The 20,381-nt window shown below is 41.2% G+C and overlaps 1 protein-coding gene across 1 annotated transcript in view; it reads left to right on the top strand.

Moving 5' to 3' along the window:
• tmprss3a (transmembrane serine protease 3a) overlaps positions 1 to 19,523 on the top strand; it is a 39,151-nt gene extending 19,628 nt beyond the window's left edge. Inside the window, exons 4-12 of the mRNA XM_067255084.1 lie at positions 5,189 to 5,305; positions 5,467 to 5,590; positions 5,868 to 5,996; positions 6,250 to 6,296; positions 6,410 to 6,575; positions 8,070 to 8,239; positions 18,725 to 18,820; positions 18,972 to 19,114; positions 19,347 to 19,523. Of these exons, the coding sequence (XP_067111185.1) occupies positions 5,189 to 5,305; positions 5,467 to 5,590; positions 5,868 to 5,996; positions 6,250 to 6,296; positions 6,410 to 6,575; positions 8,070 to 8,239; positions 18,725 to 18,820; positions 18,972 to 19,114; positions 19,347 to 19,523 (1,169 nt within the window). The remainder of the gene's footprint in view (positions 1 to 5,188; positions 5,306 to 5,466; positions 5,591 to 5,867; positions 5,997 to 6,249; positions 6,297 to 6,409; positions 6,576 to 8,069; positions 8,240 to 18,724; positions 18,821 to 18,971; positions 19,115 to 19,346) is intronic.
• The last annotated feature ends 858 nt before the right edge of the window (positions 19,524 to 20,381 follow it).

Raw genomic sequence — 20,381 nt, forward strand, 5'->3', positions numbered from 1 at the left:
GTCTCCGAATAGGGTATGTAACATTGGTTGGGCTGGAAATGGCCCGGGTGCTGTTCTATGCCCCCTGATGCTTCCAGTGAATTCGTCCCGGGAAAAAACGCTAGGGTTTCTCCATTTCTGGTATTCTCATGCATATATAGATGAGCTGCACGCTGATTGGTTGGTCTACAACGAGTGAAGCAGCGGAGCAAAGACGCAACACGGCCAAAAGCACTCACTTGAAATAAAAACGTACAAATAAATCTATTGTGTCTACACAACACTGTTTTGAACAGATTGACTAGATATCATTTGAAATGATTACGTTCGTTGTTTCCACTTCTGTTGTCGAAGCAAACAGGATCGATTTAGGTGGGTAACGTTAGCACTACAGCTAAGCAAACAAACTATCGTGATTCAACTCAGCTTCAGTTAGCTCTAGCTATCTTGCTGAAAAATAGATCTGGACAAACATGCATCTTGAATTGTAGATTTACATGACAACATGGGTTATTTATTTGAATGAAACACAGTCAGGAACATGAAATAACGTTAGCCCCATTGCCAGTAAACTAAATCATCACACATTCTACTAATGCTAAATACAGGCAGGATACGTTAGCATTGCTAATAACTGTTAGCGACAACATCATACTACAGCTTGCGGCTGTGATGAACATAATGTCGGAACAGCACCTCTTTTCAGCAACAGCTTCATAGCAAATCCTGCTTTACATTGTCCCAGGTTTTCAAAACTGTCCTCTGTGAAATGGTTCGAGAAAATGTGTAATTGAGGGTCAAACTGCACAGGGATCTTCTCATAGACAAACATCACAGCCCGTCGAGTGTTTGATTCCTTTGGAAGACTCTGAAAGGTGTCAGCATTCCCTGTACAGGCTGGAACACTGCATTTACAACCGTAAATTTTCAATATCCTTGAAAAACTTTCTTCTTTGTAATTCCGTGGAAGTACACAGAGCAGCGTGCAGCAAATTTTGGGGCGTGGCAAAGGTACAGACCAGAGCCAAAAAAGGTGGAGTTTTTTTTTTTACAGCTACATAAAAAAATGTAGCTGTAAAACGGCAGGTTTTGAAAAAGCCACCGAGCTTTTTCAAAACCTACCGTTTTACAGCTACATTTTTTAAATTGTGAGATTTGCATAGGAAAGAGGTGTCAATGGACTTTGGGGTTCACTGTATGTCCATTTTACCCACTGAACTGTCGTTATTCAACTGTGACAAGGTAAATTCGGTTCTGCAATCAATGACCCCTTTAAATATCCTGACCTAGTGAAATTGGCAAAACTAGCCTGGCTAACGTAGGTTGCTTTCTCAGGGCATATGACGAATGAAACAGGCTCGCCTTGAAAAATCCGAGATACTGGCCATCTTTAGCAGGCTCTTGTCTACAAAAAGCAGTCATCTCTGACGTTTTTGGAGTAGAATTGAGTGAAATACCAAATTGTTTACACACTGCCAGTGAGCGAGCCGAGTCTGACTCTGAGGCTAACGTCAAAACAATGTACCCCCGGGACGCAGTCTCACTCCAATTGCAATGTTTCCACAAATCACAAAAATAATCGGAGCATCTGGCTAAAAGCACAATTCCCACATCTCTTGAAGGCTGCCCTGCTCGACTTGGTGGTTGGTGTAGAATTGACCGAACTGTAAAATGGTGAACTTATGAACATGACGCGACCAAAACATGGCTGCCGCCTAAGCCTATGCAGTTTCCCTGGCGTCAGAAATTAATCCAATTACAAAGACTTTCACGACCCAAATCTGAATTCTGAGCCGACAGGTCTGTGGGCGATCGCTTTTTCTCCTACAGTCTGCCCTCCTCAACCTTTTTGGTGAAGAATTCGCAGAGATGCAAAATGATTCACTAATTATAAACACAGAGGGAAAAATCTAGCTACTTTTCGAGTTTGGTTTTCCGTCACTTCAGACTCACGGTTAGACTAAATGTCTAAAAGTGCTCAAACCTTCACCATAATTCAAGAGTAGTGTACTTTCACAAACCCAATCATTGATTCTAGCCTAAAATGTGTAAAAATAGGTGACATGACTTACCGAACGTGGCTGCCTCCAACACGGCTATGAGGCGATTCCAGTTGAAAACAACAATGGCCGTCGAAAAAGAAATTATATTCGTAACAGCGAGCTGCGATTGGAAGCAAAATGAAACAGAAGCTAAAAACCGAGGGTGGGGGCTTGGTCAGCAGACAATTCCCAGAAAGGCTGTGTGTGCGCCTCGCCTTATTGACTCAAAGATATTGAGGCAATGTGGACATTTACATAAATACAGCCCTTTCAGCCATTTTGTATTGCCTTTCTTATTCCATGTCACCCTATATAAAGACATGTATTCTACACATCTGTAACAACTTTCAAGTCGATTGGATCTATGGTTCATGAGGAGAAGGGTTTTGAAGGTTGTACCAAATTTGGAAAGTACAGCTAAATCTATCATGGCGGACCTTATGGGTTCTTGAGGCTTTTTTGTTCCCCATGAGAAATAAGGCATGTATACAAATTTTCAGGCATTTTTTAATAATGGGGCGCTGGAGAAATCACACTTTGGGCGTGGTTTAAAGCACCACCTATGGGCGTACGTGGGCCACTAGCCGTCTGGGAGTAGTGAGTGACCTGTGTATCATGGGACCAAATTTGAAAAAATCAGGTCAAGGACTTTTTGAGCTATTGAGCCATTTCACGGAGAAGAAGAAAGTAATAATACCAACAAAAACAATAGGTTCCCCTTCTACCGGAAGAACCCTAATAATAAGAATACTAACAAAAACAATACATGTAGTCCTCCTACCGGAGGAACCCTAATCAATCTACAATAAGACTGAAGAGTGTTGGTGTAGTGTTTGCAGTCATTTGTTGCCTGCCGAATGAGGCATGTAAGGTTCAAAAGCAGTAACAAGCATGTTACGATGGGCCAGGTCAGATTTGTTTGAATGAAGAAGATGGGTTGCTAGATCTGCCGGAGAAAATAAAAGATGACCTAACAGATTCATCTGGTTCCCATCTCAATTCTCTCACAAACATCCTAGCATACCCTTGTAACCTGTGCTTGAAAATATGAGTGTAAGAGGATGTGAGTATCAGTATTACTTAGTATTACTGGATCTTAGTGCTGCATTCGACATGGTCGATCATGACATACTACTAGACAGACTCAAAATATGGATAGGACTCTCTGGCGCAGCACTTAACTGGTTTGCATCTTACTTGAAGGACCGACAATACTTTGTGTCTGTAGCTAATTACAGATCAGAGCTGACGAGGATGACATGTGAAGGCTCAATACTGGGGCCTCTTCTGTTCAACATCTACATGCTTCCACTGGCTCAGATTATGAAAAACAACAAAGTGTGTTATCATAATTATGCAGACGACACACAAATCTACATAACTTCATCACCTGGGGACTATAATCCCATACGAGGGCTAGGGAAATGAATTGAAGAAATCAACAACTGGATGTGCCTGAATTTTCTTCAATTAAATAAAGATAAAACAGAAGTAATTGTTTTTGGTCCCAAGGACGAACGATTGAAATTCAGCGCTCAGCTTCAATCGCTGATGTTAAACACCGCAAACCAAGCAAGAAATCTGGGTGTAATTATGGATTCAGACCTCAACCTGAACAGCCATTTCAAGACAATTACAAAATCAGCCTACTATCACCTGAAGAATGTATCAAGGGTTAGAGGCAGGGATGTAATGGGGGCTAAACGCACGTAAACGCCGTTTACGCACCTCCCGAAATTCGGAAATAGCGTTTATCCACCTCTAAATTGCAGAAATTGCGTTTATCCACCTCTAAATAGCGTTTATGCGCGTTTACGCACTTCTAAATTCCCTGCGCCTCGTATTCTGCCGTTGGAATAATCCGAAATAAATTTGGTGTAATTTTAAAACACCAAAAACAAAATTTCATATTGTTTAACATATAAACGCTGTAGTCTGAATCCTTTCATCTGCGCTGTAGGGTCTGTGACCCTCCAATCAATGCGTTGCGGCTGCGGTGGCGACACCAATCAGGATCTTGGTGTGCACAACATCGCATTAAGACAGGGACAAACGGCTAGCCTACTATTATTAACGTTCTCTTAATTACGATGATGCAGATACAAGCCAACCTTACCGGCTCCATCCAAGTAGGCCTAATGAAACGTAAAAAAGAATAAATTAACAGGGTTGTCAAGCCTCTATGAAGGGGCTGAAACGCGTGTGTCTCACGGTCCGGTCAATGCGTGGGGGTGGGGGGGGGGGGTTGAAACAGATGTGAAAGCTTGTCTCGGGGATGGGGGGGGGGGGGTTGACGACCCTGTAAATAAATAAATAATAAAATTCTTAGTTTACTCACCTCTATTTTTACCACTACACCACTGGTTAGAGGACTTATATCTCAACAGGATGCATTTAGCTTCAGTAGACTCGACTACTGTAACGGTGTGTTCACAGGTCTCTGTAAAAAGTCTATCAGAAAGCTGCAGCTCGAGTCCTCACTAAGACCAAGAAAGTGGATCAAATCACTCCAGTTCTGAGGTCTTTGCATTGGCTTCCTGTCCAACAAAGAATTGATTTTAAAATCTTGCTGTTGGTTTATAAAGCATTGAATGGTTATGGACGAAATACATTTGTGATCTGCTGCTACCTTATGAACCGACCCCTCAGGTCATCTGGGACTGGTCTACTTTGTGTTCCAAGAGTCAGAACTAAACATGGAGAAGCAGCGTTCAGTTTTTCTGCTCCACATATCTGGAACAAGGTCCCTGAAAGCTGCATGTCTGCTGAGACCCTCAGCTCCTTTAAATCCAGATTGAAGACTTTATTGTTTGCTGTTGCCTTTAATTGAACCAGATTCAAGGATATCAATTTCAGCATCCCACTCCTGCATTTTATTTCTTAAACTACACTGCAACTTTTATTTTATTTCTTGCTTTTTGACTGTTTTTAATGTTTTATTGAATGTTCTTAATCTTGTTTTCTTTTGCATTATGTTTTGATGATTTTAATGGTTTTATGTGAAGCACTTTGAATTGCCTTGCTGTTGAATGTGCTACACACATAATCTTGCCTTGCCTATCAGTGGAGTGCACCCAATGTTGTGTCACCCATGTTGTCACAAAGTCCATAGACTTTGTTGTTTCTCATTTATGTGGTTTATCTGCATCCCCATAATGTCCCCCCAGTGGGTCTGAGCTGTGAGGGGAAGTTCCGCTGTGGAACATCATCCCGCTGCATCAGCATCTCGGCTCAGTGTGATGGAATTGTGGACTGTGAGGAAGGCGAGGACGAGCTCAGCTGTGGTACGCGCACACGTGCACACACATAGTAGACTTACCAAAAGCTCACAATATTCTCCCTCACTATTTTTATCATTTTATCAGTTTACCTTTTAAAGGCATGTTCTTCATTAAGACTGTGGCTATACAGTGTTAATGTTTCTCTCTGTTGCCTATTTATACAGTGAGGTTGAGTGGGAAGAGTTCTGTGCTGCAGGTACGTAGTGAAGGGGAGTGGAAGACGGTGTGCTCTGATGAATGGAACTCTGCCCTTGGCGTTTCCGCCTGCAAACAACTGGGCTATGCCAGGTAGGACAAGGATGCATGGAACTATAGTAGACGTCGTATGGAGATTCAATTCCGTCTAACTTCACATACTTTACCATTTTGTACTGCATACTGTACCACGTTGGGTGGATATATCTCAACTGGTCAAAATTGTCTCCTCACCTTGCTTATAATAAGCACTTATTTTGACCCGGCCACCTTCACCGTGTTGACAAATGAAACAGGGAGGACGGGTCTCACTTTGGACAATTGAGCCGTAGCCACAGTATAACTGACTTCTCTTGATCTGGTCCCACAGATACGTGGAGTCCAGCTCCCTTCCCTGTTCCTCCATAGAGCAGGACTTCCAGAACAATCTGATCTCCATCAACATAAACCGTTCTGGATTGCAGCAGGCCATTAAGATCCATAATGCCAGCCACCTCAGGTACAGTAGTCTGATGTAAAAGTATTTGTAAAATTGTCATGATTTTACTTGAAATTATGAGATGTGGTTTAACAGGGCAGGCAAATACAACTGCCCCCCATCACTTCGACTAGCATTTAAAAAATGCTAACAAACAACCTGAATTATTTCAGAATCTATATGGGGGATTTGAAAATATTTTGGATAAAGCAGGAAACCAAGTTTACATGAGGGTGATATTTTCTTGTCCTCCCTCTCCTAACTCTCTCTCCAGTAAGACCCAATGCAGCTCAGGCAGGGTGACCACAATAAAATGTCTAGGTGAAGTAAACTATAATTGATTAATGCATTTCTGCATAAATAATTTAAACATTCCAGTGAATGTCATAATGTATCATATAATCATAAACTGTACTTTGTGTGTCTGTGAACAGACTGTGGCACCAGGCCTCGCTTTAGCAGACGTATTGTAGGGGGTAACGTCTCTGCATCAGGTCAGTTCCCCTGGCAGGTGAGCCTGCACTTCCAGAATGAACATTTGTGTGGAGGTTCAATCATAACGTCTCGTTGGATCCTAACTGCTGCTCACTGTGTGTACGGGTGAGTCAAGAAGAAAAAAAAACATAGTACACATACACGTACGTACATGCAATCACATGCACACAACACACACATGCGTACATACAATGACCTACAAGCACAAACATATCCATACAAATATACCAAAAAAGACAAACAACAAACAAACTTTTTTTGGCCATGTCTAGTCACCTTATTTGCCATGTCTTTTATGTTGAAATTCCCACCAGTGTGTTTGTCGTCCCTGATCTGATTAGTTTCTCCTGTGTGTGGTTGTCTATATCTTAGTTTCAGTTTGCTTATTAGTTGAGTTGTTAGGTTTGTTAGTTTCAGCTGTCTTGTCTATAATTTGGTTATTTAAGTCCCTCCCTGCGTCTCACATATCATACTTCTTCTTTTAGTACATACTGCACCTGCATATAGTCCTACTATTGCAACAGTATACATACAATTGGGAAATACTACTTCATTATAACATTGCGTTATGTGACGTATTGTCTGCTACACTGAAGATTGTGGGTCATAATAGCCAGAAAAGCATGCTGGCTTGCATACTACAAAAAGCGATCGGATTCCGTAAGACATTGGTAATTTTGGCATACTGCATTGGACATACTATGTATTGGGACATTCTAAATCTTCTTCTGGGATACTTTCTAGTATCGTAGTATGGGTATTAGGATGTGCCCCATGTTTACCCCAATCATGGTGAAGTCAATTGTTGTCTGTTGGCATGTTAAATTTAGGGATGCACCGAATCCAGGCTTTGGTTTCGGATTCGGCCGAATATTGTTTTTTTTGACGGGGTTCGGTTTCGGCCGAACCTTAGAATTTTTTTCCACCGAACCCTATGCCGCCGTTAATTATGGGAAGGTGTATATGTATGTGGACCGTTCAATGCAGTAGGCTGAGAGAAAGTGAAAATGGAACTTGTGAGCAGAAAAAGTGTTGTTTGGCAGTACTTTCAGTCAAAAGAAGGCGATTCAAGTCGAGCTATATGTTCAATTTGCAATGCCGATTTTTCTCGTTGTGGCAAGGACCATAAACATTTGCTTATGAAACATCAGAAAAAAATCTAGAAATCAAAAAGGCTAATATTTTGGATATTGATTGGATCTTGAGATAGGGTAAACATAGGCATATGGCAGTTGTCAAAATAGTTTTTCCCACTTGTCTTCCTGGCATAATGTTGCCTATTCTTTTTTTTACAGTTAAAATAAAGTAAAATGAAAAATACACTGCTATGGACATTGTTTACTTCATTAATATGTTTACTGTGTTAATGGACTGAGAATGGGAGTAGGATTCGGTATTCGGTTTTGGATTCGGAAGGAGGACCAGTGGATTCGGTATTCGGCTGAACCCCAGAAATCTGGATTTGGTGCATCCGTAGTTAAATTATAGTTCTGTCTGAATGGTTTTTCATCTAGTCTAGTCCATATATGTCTTAGCCTCATACCCAGTGAATAAATTGAACCTACCCTCTACTGAGCATCATTACACTTACCTTCTCAGGTTTGCATACCCTACCCTGTGGGCACTGCATGTAGGATTGATAGAGCAACCAGTCAACGGAGCTCAGGCTTTGGCTGTGGAGAAGATAATCTACCACGATCGCTACCGCCCAAAAGGCCTGGACTATGACATTGCTCTGATGAAATTGGCAGAACCACTGATATTTAACGGTATGGGACAGTTAATAATTGTATTAATGACCATGCCAGCATCTCTGAAATAAATTGCTGTCTGTCTCCACGAGAACTTTATCACTAAATCCAAATTATGTGATTAAGTATAAAGACAACCATATGATTTGAGAGTGTACACACTTTTACAAGAATAATGATCAGGGGCCTGTACTACGAATCAAGATTTGGCGTTAGCGAGGTAACTTCAGGTTCAACCCAGGGTTTTCTGTACTACAACGGAGGATCACTTGTTACCGGGGTAGATCGCCATGGTAACACATGCTGAACGGCTAACCTGGTCGGGAGCAGGTTAAGTTGGAGATCAGAGATCAACCGGTATAAAAGCCCCGCCCACTAACTCATTCTTGAGGATAATGGCGTCTCCGTTCATAGAAGATCCTGTGGAGCTTGGTGCGCGGATAGTGAGAGGTGCGCTCAGAAGAGCCAGAACATTTAGAGACCGACAAAACTCTTTCGCATTCCCTCATGAGTATCTTTATGAAAGATATAGATTCTCAGCAGAGGGAATTACGTATCTTTGCCAGCTTCTTGAGCCGTATGTTGCCAATGGGACACATCGAAGCCGTGCGCTCACAGTCCCACAGACTATATAGGCCTATACCGTTTCGTTATTTCGCTACCTACTTTTATAGTGTGGGTGATGCGGAGAACCTGAGCAAGAACACGGTCTGCCGCGCAATTTGCAAATAATTTTCTTCAATGGCTGTTGCCACCATATTCTGATTAATGGAGTGATGAAAAAGAGATATCCAAAGTGCCCTTTGTAAAAACTTTGGACTCTAATATGTTGACAAAATGAAACAAGGATTTTCATTCTGTCTTGTATTGGGTAGAGTGAAAGGGTCCCCCAAAGAAGCTAGGAAAGCTTATAGGAGGGGGCCGATGATTCATGTAAGGGTAGTGGTACAGACTATAGGATACACAATACCACAGATGACGCACAAGTACATGCATAACATAAATAACATGGTACAGACTACTACTAAATCTAGGGTTCAGTCTGTTAACAATTTGGAACATAAGGCAGGCATTATGATATTCATTTAACTCAGTCAGTCTTAATAACTTAAAACTGTGGAATAGAGGTTGGGTGGGAGAATTTATCTCTGACCAAGACAGAGCCCGTATGACTTTCTTTCGCAGGGAAATACGTTTTTTAAGATGGCTGGTGAAAGTGTTGCACCATATCACATTACAATAGTTAAGATGTGGTTCAAACAGAGTTTTATACAGCGTGAGAAGGACAGATAGACGAAGAAAATGTCTGATCTTATAGAACAAGCCAACATATTTGGACAGTTTGTTTACGAGATAGTCGATATGACTTTTAAAGTTAAGCGACTCGTCAATGAGGACCCCCAGGAATTTAGTGGAGTACACTCTTTTTATCGCCTGCCCATTTATTTTAATCAGGCAAGGGTCAGTGTTGATACATTTTTTACATGATTTGGATAAAATGAAATTTGTTTTGCTGACATTTAATGATAGCTTATTGCATTTAAACCATGAATCCACTTTGGTTAACTCTGAGTTTACTATATCTTGTAAAATAAGTGGGTCCTTGTGTGATGTAAACACATTTTTATCGTCTGCAAAGATAATTTTATGAAATATTTTTGAAGAATTTATAAAATCATTTATGTATAGAATGAATAAGAGTGGCCCTAAAATGGAACCCTGGGGGACCCCAAAGATCATGGGCTGACAAGTAGAGTTATGATCATTGACATGGACATACTGTTCCCTCTCATATAAATAACTTCTGAACCATTTAAGTGCTAAACCTCTGATACCATAGTGATGCAATTTATACAATAGAATATCAAAGGGAGTCAGGTGGCTGAGCGGTGAGGGAATCGGGCTCGTAATCCGAAGGTTTCCAGTTCGATTCCCGGTCATGCGAACTGACGTTGTGTCCTTGGGCAAGGCACTTCACCCTACTTGCCTCGAGGGAATGTCCCTGTACTTACTGTAAGTCGCTCTGGATAAGAGCGTCTGCTAAATGACTAAATGTAAATGTAAAGTCAATGGTATCAAAGGCTTTTGATAAGTCCAAGAAAATACCAACACCACATTTTCCCTCTTCAATGCAGTCATTTATTTGTTCTATTAGGTCAAGTATTGCCATAGTGGTTGTACTCTTTTTCCTGAAACCGTATTGAGAGGCAACAAGAATATCCAGTTTTTGAAGATAGCCACTGAGTCTGGTGTATACTACTTTCTCCATTACTTTGGAGAAAGTGGGTAGGATTGATATGGGCCGGTAATTGCTCATATCATTTCTGTCGCCCGATTTGAAAATAGGAATTATTTTAGCAATTTTTGTCATTTTAGGTACAGTGCCAGTAAGTAAAGAAAGGTTGATGCAGTGAGCCAGTGGCTCTACAATGACATTTGCAATGGCTTTCATGATCTTACTACATATTCCATCTTCATGCAATGTTCTGATTTCCGTTCTGGAAATGTATGCACATTATATCATCTTTTACAACTTAATGCATCATTTGCTCTTCACAAGTTAAATAAATGATAATTTCACTACTTTCATTGAATTTTGATATTTCATTCACTTTTATAGCATTTTTCAAAAAGAATAAATAGGACATTGAAAGAAAGAAATGGTGAAAACCCCCACAAAAGACTCAAAATGCACAACAAAAAAGCCACAAAAAGGTATAAAAAGACCAAAACGTAGAAAAAAGTTTAACAAATACATCCTTATGTGTTCTCCCTTCCTATAGGAACACAGAAAAGCCAGCCTTGTTTTTTTCATTAAAAGCCTCTTATACTCTATATTGAGCTCCAGGGTTCTTTTATACAGGGCCCTCGCATTGTCTGCTCCAACCTGAAACAAATAAAGAACATTGTCCCTTTGCAGGGCACACTTGGAGAAAGTTGAAGGGGACCATTTGACTACTGTGTTTCAAGGTTCATTGCTTATAATTTGTGTCTTTGTCTTGGCCTTGAAGTGGAGGCCCTAGGCTCAGGGGGAGGAAGACGTTCCTCTTCCAGCTGAGTTTAACACCATAGCAATTTAATCAATTGAGTCATATTTGAAATGAGCACTGTAAGGACTTGTGTCTCATGTTCAGACCACCACCATTAGCAAGTCATTACAGACACTTCAATCACAGCCACACGTTCATTCTGATAGCTGGAGAGGGCCAGCTCCTCAGCAGGAGTGAAGTCCCGTGGAGGAGGGGCCCCCCAGTTTTCTTTGCCTTATTTTTCTTCCTGTTGGCTGCAAGCAATTTCATTGTTCTATAGGCCCTTTGTAGCTATACCAATATCCTACAAAAGGGACTGACTCAGGCAATTCAGCCTTGTACTTGTTGGCCTTAAAATATGTGCAAGTATTGCCTACTGCTACTTACCGTTTTGAATTATGGTTTTATATTAATTTTGTATTTGCTCCCACGATCGTTTGCCACTGCCAGGGTTGCAACTAAAATAATACAGCAACACAAGTTTAAGGTTATGGAATGCACACGTGTAATTATGGTCACACAAGATATCAATAAGTCATGTAGCTTACGCATTTACAGCGTCTGCTATTTTCTGCCAGCTTGGCAGCAGCGACTTTGTTGATTTTTGCCTGTATTATATGTCTGTATTCCTGATATGTTTGTATTACAATATTTCTCGCAGGAGGAGTAGACAAAGTTTGGAAGATTATTGTCGGCTCCTCCTGCGTGAAATATGCGGCTCTTGTTTTGTCCATGTTTGCGATTGGACATACGGTGCAAACACCGCCCCTTTATGTGAACGCGCACGTCTCTAGATTGGAAAGATCTGGGTTGAGTTAGAGAGTTGATAACCGCCGTCGTGATACCACTTATCGTGATTGCGATTGTTACGCTTCGCGTAGCCGGGTAACTGAAAGTGATCCAGAGCATGTTGATCTTGATTCGTAGTACAGGCCCCAGGTCAGACATGTTCTACCTAAGTCTCTTTGAGGCATGGTCAGAGGACAAAATGTATAGTGATGAGAAAAACAGAACACACAGCCAAAAGGTGTTTGTTATAGACACTGACTATTACTGTATACACAACATACACTCACCGGCCACTTTATTAGGTACACCTCTTCAATTGCTTGTTAGCACAAATAGTTAATCACATGCCAGCAACTCAATGCATTTAGGCATGTAGACGTGGTCAAGACAACTTGCTGAAGTTCAAACCGAGCATCAGCCTACCCAAGTATTGTTGCTGACCATGTCCATCCCTTTATGACCACAGTGTACCCATCTTCTGATGGCTACTTCCAGCAGGATAATGCACCATGTCACAATGCTCAAATCATCTCAAACTGGTTTCTTGAACATGACAATGAGTTCATTGTACTCCAATGGCCTTCCACAAATCTGCAGCAACTGCATGATGCTATCATGTCAATATGGAGCAAAATCTCAGAGGAATGTTTCCAACACCTTGTTGAAAGTATGCCACAAAGAATTAAGGCAGTTCTGAAGGCAAAAGGGGGTCCAACCCAGTACTAGCGAGGTATACCTAATAAAGTGGCCAGTGAGTTTACAATAGGAACACATACAGTAAATAGTAATGAAAACTGAGATCAAGTACAAGACAAATAAATACGGCAAAGCAGATCTACCCATTGTGATTGACATTAGCACATAGGAAATCCTTGATTTCTCCCACAATTCTCTGCAGGCCTACCTCCCTTCTTTTCTTGGGAACATTCCCTCTCCTCCAAAAATGAGTGTGTATATGTAACCAGACCAACTCAGGATCCAAGTGCAGAAGGTTTATTGAATAACAGGGTCGTCCAGGAATAGGCAGATGCACTGTGCACAGTAGGGCACTTGGTCTAACTTTTGCCACTCTAGAGGGCATTTTAGAAACACTTTTTCAACCCTGGGGGCACCAGGCAGTCACCCCCTGAGTCTTCCAGTGGGCCTGGATATACCCATGGGGACAGTATATTGCACCTATAACATTGGGGAAGCCAGAAGGAGAGGGTGAAGTAATATAGAGGCTACTTTAAACAATGAACAGACTTTATACAATTGAATAAAAAGTCTCCTTGATTCTTTGTGTTTCAAGATGACCTGGTAAACTGATGATAATATTCAGGTATTGCTTTGGAGCAGGGTATACCTTGCTCCAAAGCAATATTCATATTCAATTCATATTTACATTTACATTACATTTACATGTATTCATTTAGCAGAAGCTTTTATCCAAAGCGACTTCAAAGAGAGAGCTTTACAAAAGATCATAGGTCACTGATCATAACAACGAGATAGCCCCAAAACATTGCGAGTAGCCAAACATGAAGCATACATTGTGAAAAGCAAATAAGTGCCAATGGGGAGAACCATAAGAGCATGTAGTTAAACAAGTTACAAATTAAACAACATGAACCTCAAAAGTGCAAGAGTGTACCTGTAGAAAAAAATCAAGCAACAATAATATAATATAATTCACAGCGAGTACAAAAAGTTAAATCAGTTACAACTAACCAACAAGAGCAACAAGTCCCTCAGTAAGAGTCATTGTGTTCCTGGAGGAAGCTAACATCAGGTCCAGAAAATCATTCCTAAGTACCGTTGTACTCCCGGAAACAAGTGCGTCTTAAGCCTTTTCTTGAAGGTGGGGAGACAGTCAGTGTCTCTGATGGAGGTGGGGAGTTGATTCCACCATTGGGGGGCCAGACAGGAGAAGAGCTTGGGTTGGGAGCGGGCGCTCGAGAGGTGGGACCACCAGACGGTTGTCAGAAGACGACCATAGGTGGCGGGTGGGGGTGTAAGGCTGGAGAAGAGACTTGATGTAGTTGGGAGCAGTCCCGTTCACTGCTCGGAAGGTCAGTACCAGGGTCTTGAATCTTATACGGGCCATGATGGGAAGCCAGTGGAGGGAGATGAAGAGCAGGGTAACATGGGAGCGTATTTCCTGGCATAGTTGCCTTTGCTAAACCTTTTTAAGTCACCAACCCTGTTCAAGAATGTCCCACATGCAAAGACACACAGAGATGCAGACAGACTGAACAGTGGTCAAGGCTTGGCTACAGTGAGTTTGCTTCCTTGTGTGTGATTCCAGCAGACTACATAGTCTCAGGGTTTTTCTTGCATAGAGAACAATTAGGCGCGCGCCAAAGCCGATTTCCCAAGCGCCTATGACAAATCCCGAGGGCCTAAGGCAAAAAAAAGTATGCGATAAAAAAAGAAGAAGCTGTGAAGCAGTGGCGGCTGCTGGTCTTTCAAACAGGGGAAGCTCATTTTCGGCTTACATCATATACATTTTCAGTTCACTGGCTAGTTCACCCCTACGACACTAGCCTAGCCTACTGTATGAATGAATGAACGAACGATCTAACAAAAAAAATATTAAACCCGAAGGAAATATGGGAGTTAGGTTAAACTGAAACAAGGAATGTGATGTATAATTGTATGAAATGTATGATGAAAATTGGTTAGCAATTTCGCCAAGCAAATACCAAGAAATAGGTTGCAGCAGTTTGTCTTTCAACTACAGTTGCAAAATCCGTGATGGGACTGAGCTTGAATAGCTTCGGCGACTTTTTATAGTACAAAATCACTGTCAATCAAAAGGAGATGCAGTCTTTCGACAGGACCTTTAATCATCACGCGGAAGCCCAGCGTCCAGGCCAATTCAACCCCAGAGACGCTGAGCGTCCGAGGCGGGACATAATCGCAGCATTTATCCAATGACCTATAGTTAGCACTGAAAAAAACTGTTCAACGCAGCCCCATTGAAGTCCATGGAAGCTGAGCTTCAACAGGGAAATGCACTGTGGCGCTACGGGAATGTATGAGATGGAAATCAGTCAGTCGACCTGCTAATATATGTAGCTGATTCTTAACGAACTCGTCTTCGATATGAACGTGTTCTAACGCATTTAAAATGTTAACACAATAGTAAATATTTGACCATGAATTTTTTGAAATGTTAGGGGAAGCTGAGCTTCCCTTGCAGTCTTAAAGAAATCGCCACTGCTGTGAAGCTGTGTTCATCACGCGTGCAATGCATGTCAGCGAATATGTTCTCAATAGTATGTTTCAAGTAGGTTACAGCCGAACCCTCGTTCTGTTTTGATCAATAGTAATCGAGTTGATAAGCTGTCTTGTCTGATCAATACGCAACTGTGAGGTGCGCGAATGGACAGAGCGGCCAGTAAACTGTCGTTCCGTTGCGAGGGCCAGCCCGACGTGCACGTATACACCTGTACAAATGCAAATGAAATTTCCACTCAAAATGCTGACAAAAGTTTGATTAAAGATCCTGTAAAGTAAATGCCATGTTTTGCTTCTAAGTATTTAAGTTAAGCTTCTAAGTACATTTCACGGCGGACAGTTTTAACATGGACCAGATACAGACGGGGTTCACCAACACACGGCTTCTCTTGCAGCGCGGAACCGTACAGAGCATCGCCCCCCCGGCCGTTCATCCTCCGATCGCACCTGGACCATCCACCGCCGCCAGCAGTTCATCACTCAGTTCTGTGTGCTTGTTATAATTATAATAGATAACTTTTCCAGAGGTATCTCTGCTATAATTAGTGCAAACCGCTAACTTGATATTAGGCTACTCGGTGTAGAATGATGGTATTTTGGTGAAACGGTAACCTAGCTAATGTGCTAGAAGTAGTTGGAGAGCTCACTGTCTGCTGTCTCTGCTGTAAATGTTTACTCCTGTGTTACAGCTCAGGGGAATATTTCATTTATATGCATCTGTATGTTTCACTCATTGAACAAATACATTCGAATTCTATACTGTTTTGTTCGGCTTGACGTAGCGTTCATTATCTGGGTCGTAGGTAGCTTACTTGAGAGAGGCGGCGCCTTCCAACGAGGGGGCCGAGCTTCAGCTCCTTCAAGCGACATGCCCCCCCAGTCTCGAACAGAGAAGACTGCTGATTTTATTACGATTTCAAAGCCTAATTTAACATACTTGTTGGTGTTTTTTTTCATTCGAGTTTGGATGGGTGGTTAATAATACATTATTCTGTGGTGTGGTGAACTTGAAACTCGTTTTTAATTCCACTTTACAGGATCTTTAACGATTTCCAACGCACCCTCCATTGGTAGGCTATTTTTAACCTGGAATGATAATATATAGTGTAGGCACGAAGAAGGAAATTGCAAAACACCTGGGAATAAATACATTGATTAGAAAATATATATAAAGTTATATGTGCTTGCTATAACTTCTATTAGAGCCGTCATCGCAATTAATCACTCGTGCAGTGCATGTCCGCGAATATGTTTAATAGTAGGTACAGCCAAACCCTCGTTCTGTTTTGATCAATAGTAATCGCGTTGATAGAAAGATCGAGTGTCTTCTTGTCTGATCAAGACGCAACTGTGATGTGCGCGAACAATAGCTTGCTTCTAAGCAAGCGCCCAATTATCAACCTGCGGAATCCTGACTTCATCAGTTGGCGGTTAGATAGTTAGATAAACAGTTAGATAAACTTCAATTTCATAATTTGTTTGTTCCATTTCTGACCACTGGTTAGTTTTAGATTCTATTGATATACATTTCAGTAGTTTGCATATGTATGTAAAGAGGTAAACCTTGATAATCTTTGAACCATACATGATAGCACCATGGGGCTTGGACTATTGTCAATCTATTAGCCTATCTATTTGAATCTAAAGTGAAAGCAAAATGATTTCCTCCAGCATAGCCTCCATTATTTATGAAATGGTAATAAATAAATACATAGATGTCTGCTAATAAGGTGACGCGGCAATACGTTTTTTTGTTTTTTTTGAGCACCAAAGACCTATTTTGACCCAGCAAAAACCCTGCAGTCTAGACTCTAGGCTACATAGACTGCAGTCTACTACCCTCCTTTCTACTATTATAGTCTACTACTAGCCTTTCTACTAAGGATGGTAGGCTGCTCTTATGTGTTCATTGCCATTCTTATGAGTTGCTAAAGTGTTTTTCTCTCTCTATATTTTTTAAGAATGACAATTAAATCTATCTAGATAAACTATGCAGGGCTTGCTGAACCTATACCTCTTCCACAGATACTGGTCAGAGAAGCATTACTTCTGTCTCTGAAGACCCTTGGGGCTGGTGGGATAAACGCTCTTTTGTATAGTCTGAGCACCTTCATCCACAGGGTTGTCAAAGAAAGGATATGCCATAATTGATTGTAACTTGTCTAACAGCTCTGCTTATTTTCTAAGGCCTTATTTTATGTCAATTAACCAATTGCTTTTGAAAACAGTTAAAGTGACATTATTTCTTAACTTGTTTATTTAAATTAATACATTCTTTGGAGATTAAGTAAACACGTAAATTCTTTAACGTCTGCACTTCACAGTCTGCACTTATGTTTCCGAACATGGACTAAAGTGCTTTGTGCACTGGAATTTACTTGACGGAACTGTCTTTTGAGATTATTTTTCCGCCTGTTTTAAATGATTTGCAACACATCTTTATTTAGCTTGACTTTTAGCCTAACACGGAGCAGGCTAGTTCAGAAGTATAAGTTACCTTGGTTACGTAGCTAGAACTAGAATAAGCCACCTTAACAGAACTCTCACTGAAGTAAACAAGACGTTGATGGAACACCCCCCTGTTCTCTTCATGGAATATGGTGTTGTTTCTGTCACAGACCATAAAACAAACATCCTGATGAATAAACACTTACTATATATGATAATATAGTTGCACAGGTCAAAGACACATAGCTATAAAAAACAAATGTTTTGAATCATAAAACTATTTCTCAATGTATATTTAAATATAAAAATATTTAAAGATTTCAAGGGCAACAATTCATAGTTTTCACGTGACGTCACGTTGGCCCCCTTGGAACGCTCAAGTAAAGTTAAACACAAGAATATACAGGTATATTAATTACGGTATTTTTTCGATATTCAACTGAATGTAAAACAAAGACAATGTGTGAGGCTTGTGTTAAGACTGGTTTTTCATACTCATTTGGTCCTTTGTTTTTATTTACTTTTTTCACAGCATCCCAAAATGTAAGAAAAAGTTGACTTTCCGTTTGAATAGTTAGTAGTTGTTTAAGAGAGAGAGGGGTTAGCTAGTTTACTGTAATGATATCACATAGTCATCACATATATAAAAACCTTGCGGTTTTTAAGGGCAGACATACGGCAGTGGGTGCTGTATATGGATCGCAAGTGCCCAACACTTGAAATTTGTGTCCATATCTTTCCTTTTCTTTAGCTAAGAGGTGATCCAAAGAAACGTGGGAAAATAAATTTGCCGGCTTTTGCTACGTCTCAACAGTGTGAGCCGCCATTGCCAGCAGCTTTCTGCTCTCCAGGTCACCGCGGATGTCACGTGACTGAAAACTATGAATAACAAGGAGTCTTTGATAGGGTGATGCAGGTTCTGCTAGGGTGATTCAGGTTCTGCTAGGGTGATGCAGGTTCTGCTCGAGAAAACAGTCTTGTTTCTGGTTTCACCCATCTACCTTCTCTCCACCAGGTTATGTTGAGCCTATCTGTCTGCCCAACTTTGGGGAGAATTTTGAAGATGGATTGATATGCTGGATCTCAGGATGGGGGGCCTCGGAGGATGGAGGTGAGTCCAGACATTCCTAAAACAGGCGTCGTTGTACACTTGTTTTTAAGAGGTTTATGTTTGTCAAACCAAGGTTTTCAGGTTCTTTCAGGTTTAATCGAGTGTGCTGTGTGTGTGTCAAGTGAGTTTTTTTTGTTTTTGTGTTGACCAGGCGAGGGCAGTGTTTTGATGCACTCTGCCCGGGTCCCCCTCATCTCCACTAAAGTGTGTAGTCAGCCAGGTGTCTACCAAGGCTTCATCTCCTCCTGGATGATTTGTGCTGGCTATCTTGAGGGAGGAACAGATTCCTGCCAGGTCGGTAAAAAAGCTCTAGGCTTAAGGTGGACATTTCAGGTTGTAATTATGTAGGATTCTAAATACATTTAAATTCTAGATTGTAATTAGTGCAAAAGTACCCAAAATAATTTGTTCGAATCAAAACAATGTGTTTTTGAAGCACACAATCAATTTGGATGATTTTCAAGAGCCACTGTGTTTCACCAGTGTTTGTTACCTGTGTGTGTTAACAGTGCGTGTGTTTCTGTAGGGGGACAGCGGTGGTCCTCTGGCCTGTGAAGATATGGCAGTGTGGAAGCTAGTGGGTGCCACTAGCTGGGGGCAGGGCTGTGCGGAGAGGAACAAGCCAGGGGTATACACCCGCATTACTCAGTCCCTATACTGGATCCATCTACAGATGGAGGTGAGTCGGGAAGGGGAGACTTAATTTCAAATTTTTACTTAATTTTGACAGTGGACAGAAACATGTAGTGATGGTCACAATGTGCCACAATTCATACATAGTACTCTGCAAAAGTCTAAGGCACCCAAGATTTTTTACATTAATATCGACCAGTGTTGGGTGTAAAACATTACAATGTAACGCGTTACTGTAGTCAGACTACCTTTGTTAGGTAACGAGTAACTTTACTTTACATTACTAGTGGCACGCTCATTGGGGACAATCCCCTGCTCCAATTCACAAAGTTTCATGTCTCATACTTGGGCACTCTAGCACCACCAATGGGTCAAAGTTGGAGTTGCGTTTACATAAGTTACTTTTGAACCGCATGTCCGATTGTCAAAAATGAGGTACCGTTGGATTCCTTGGATCAAGCCGAATTCAACGCACACCATGGCGTCAATTTCCGGTTATATAGATTTTCCGCCATTTCCGGTTTTATCAAAAACCTTTGAAAGCCTACTCCTCCTACAATTTTTGTCAAATCTTCTTCAAAATTACCAGATATGCTCTTCAGACCAAGCCTTACAAAAGTTATGGTAAAGAATTTTGATCCCCACAACCGTTTGTCCGTGACAGCCAATCAACTTCAGCAGAAAAGACACCAAACAGGAAGTTAAGTCATACCTCAGTAGATCTTTGAGGCAGTGACACCAAATTTGGTACGCCTACTCGGAACCTAATTCTGAGGATGTCCTCCAAAAATTGTGTCATGTGACTAAAAGGGGGCGTGGCCGGAAGCTTAAACGTGTTTTGGCTAATAACTGTTGAAGTGTTTGTTGAAGTAATTTATTTGTCTCTTGATGTCTTGTGAGATATCAAGCCTGACCATTGACAACCTTT

The sequence above is a fragment of the Osmerus mordax genome, chromosome 2, assembly GCF_038355195.1.
Source record: "Osmerus mordax isolate fOsmMor3 chromosome 2, fOsmMor3.pri, whole genome shotgun sequence".
Taxonomy (NCBI): Eukaryota; Metazoa; Chordata; class Actinopteri; order Osmeriformes; family Osmeridae; genus Osmerus; species Osmerus mordax.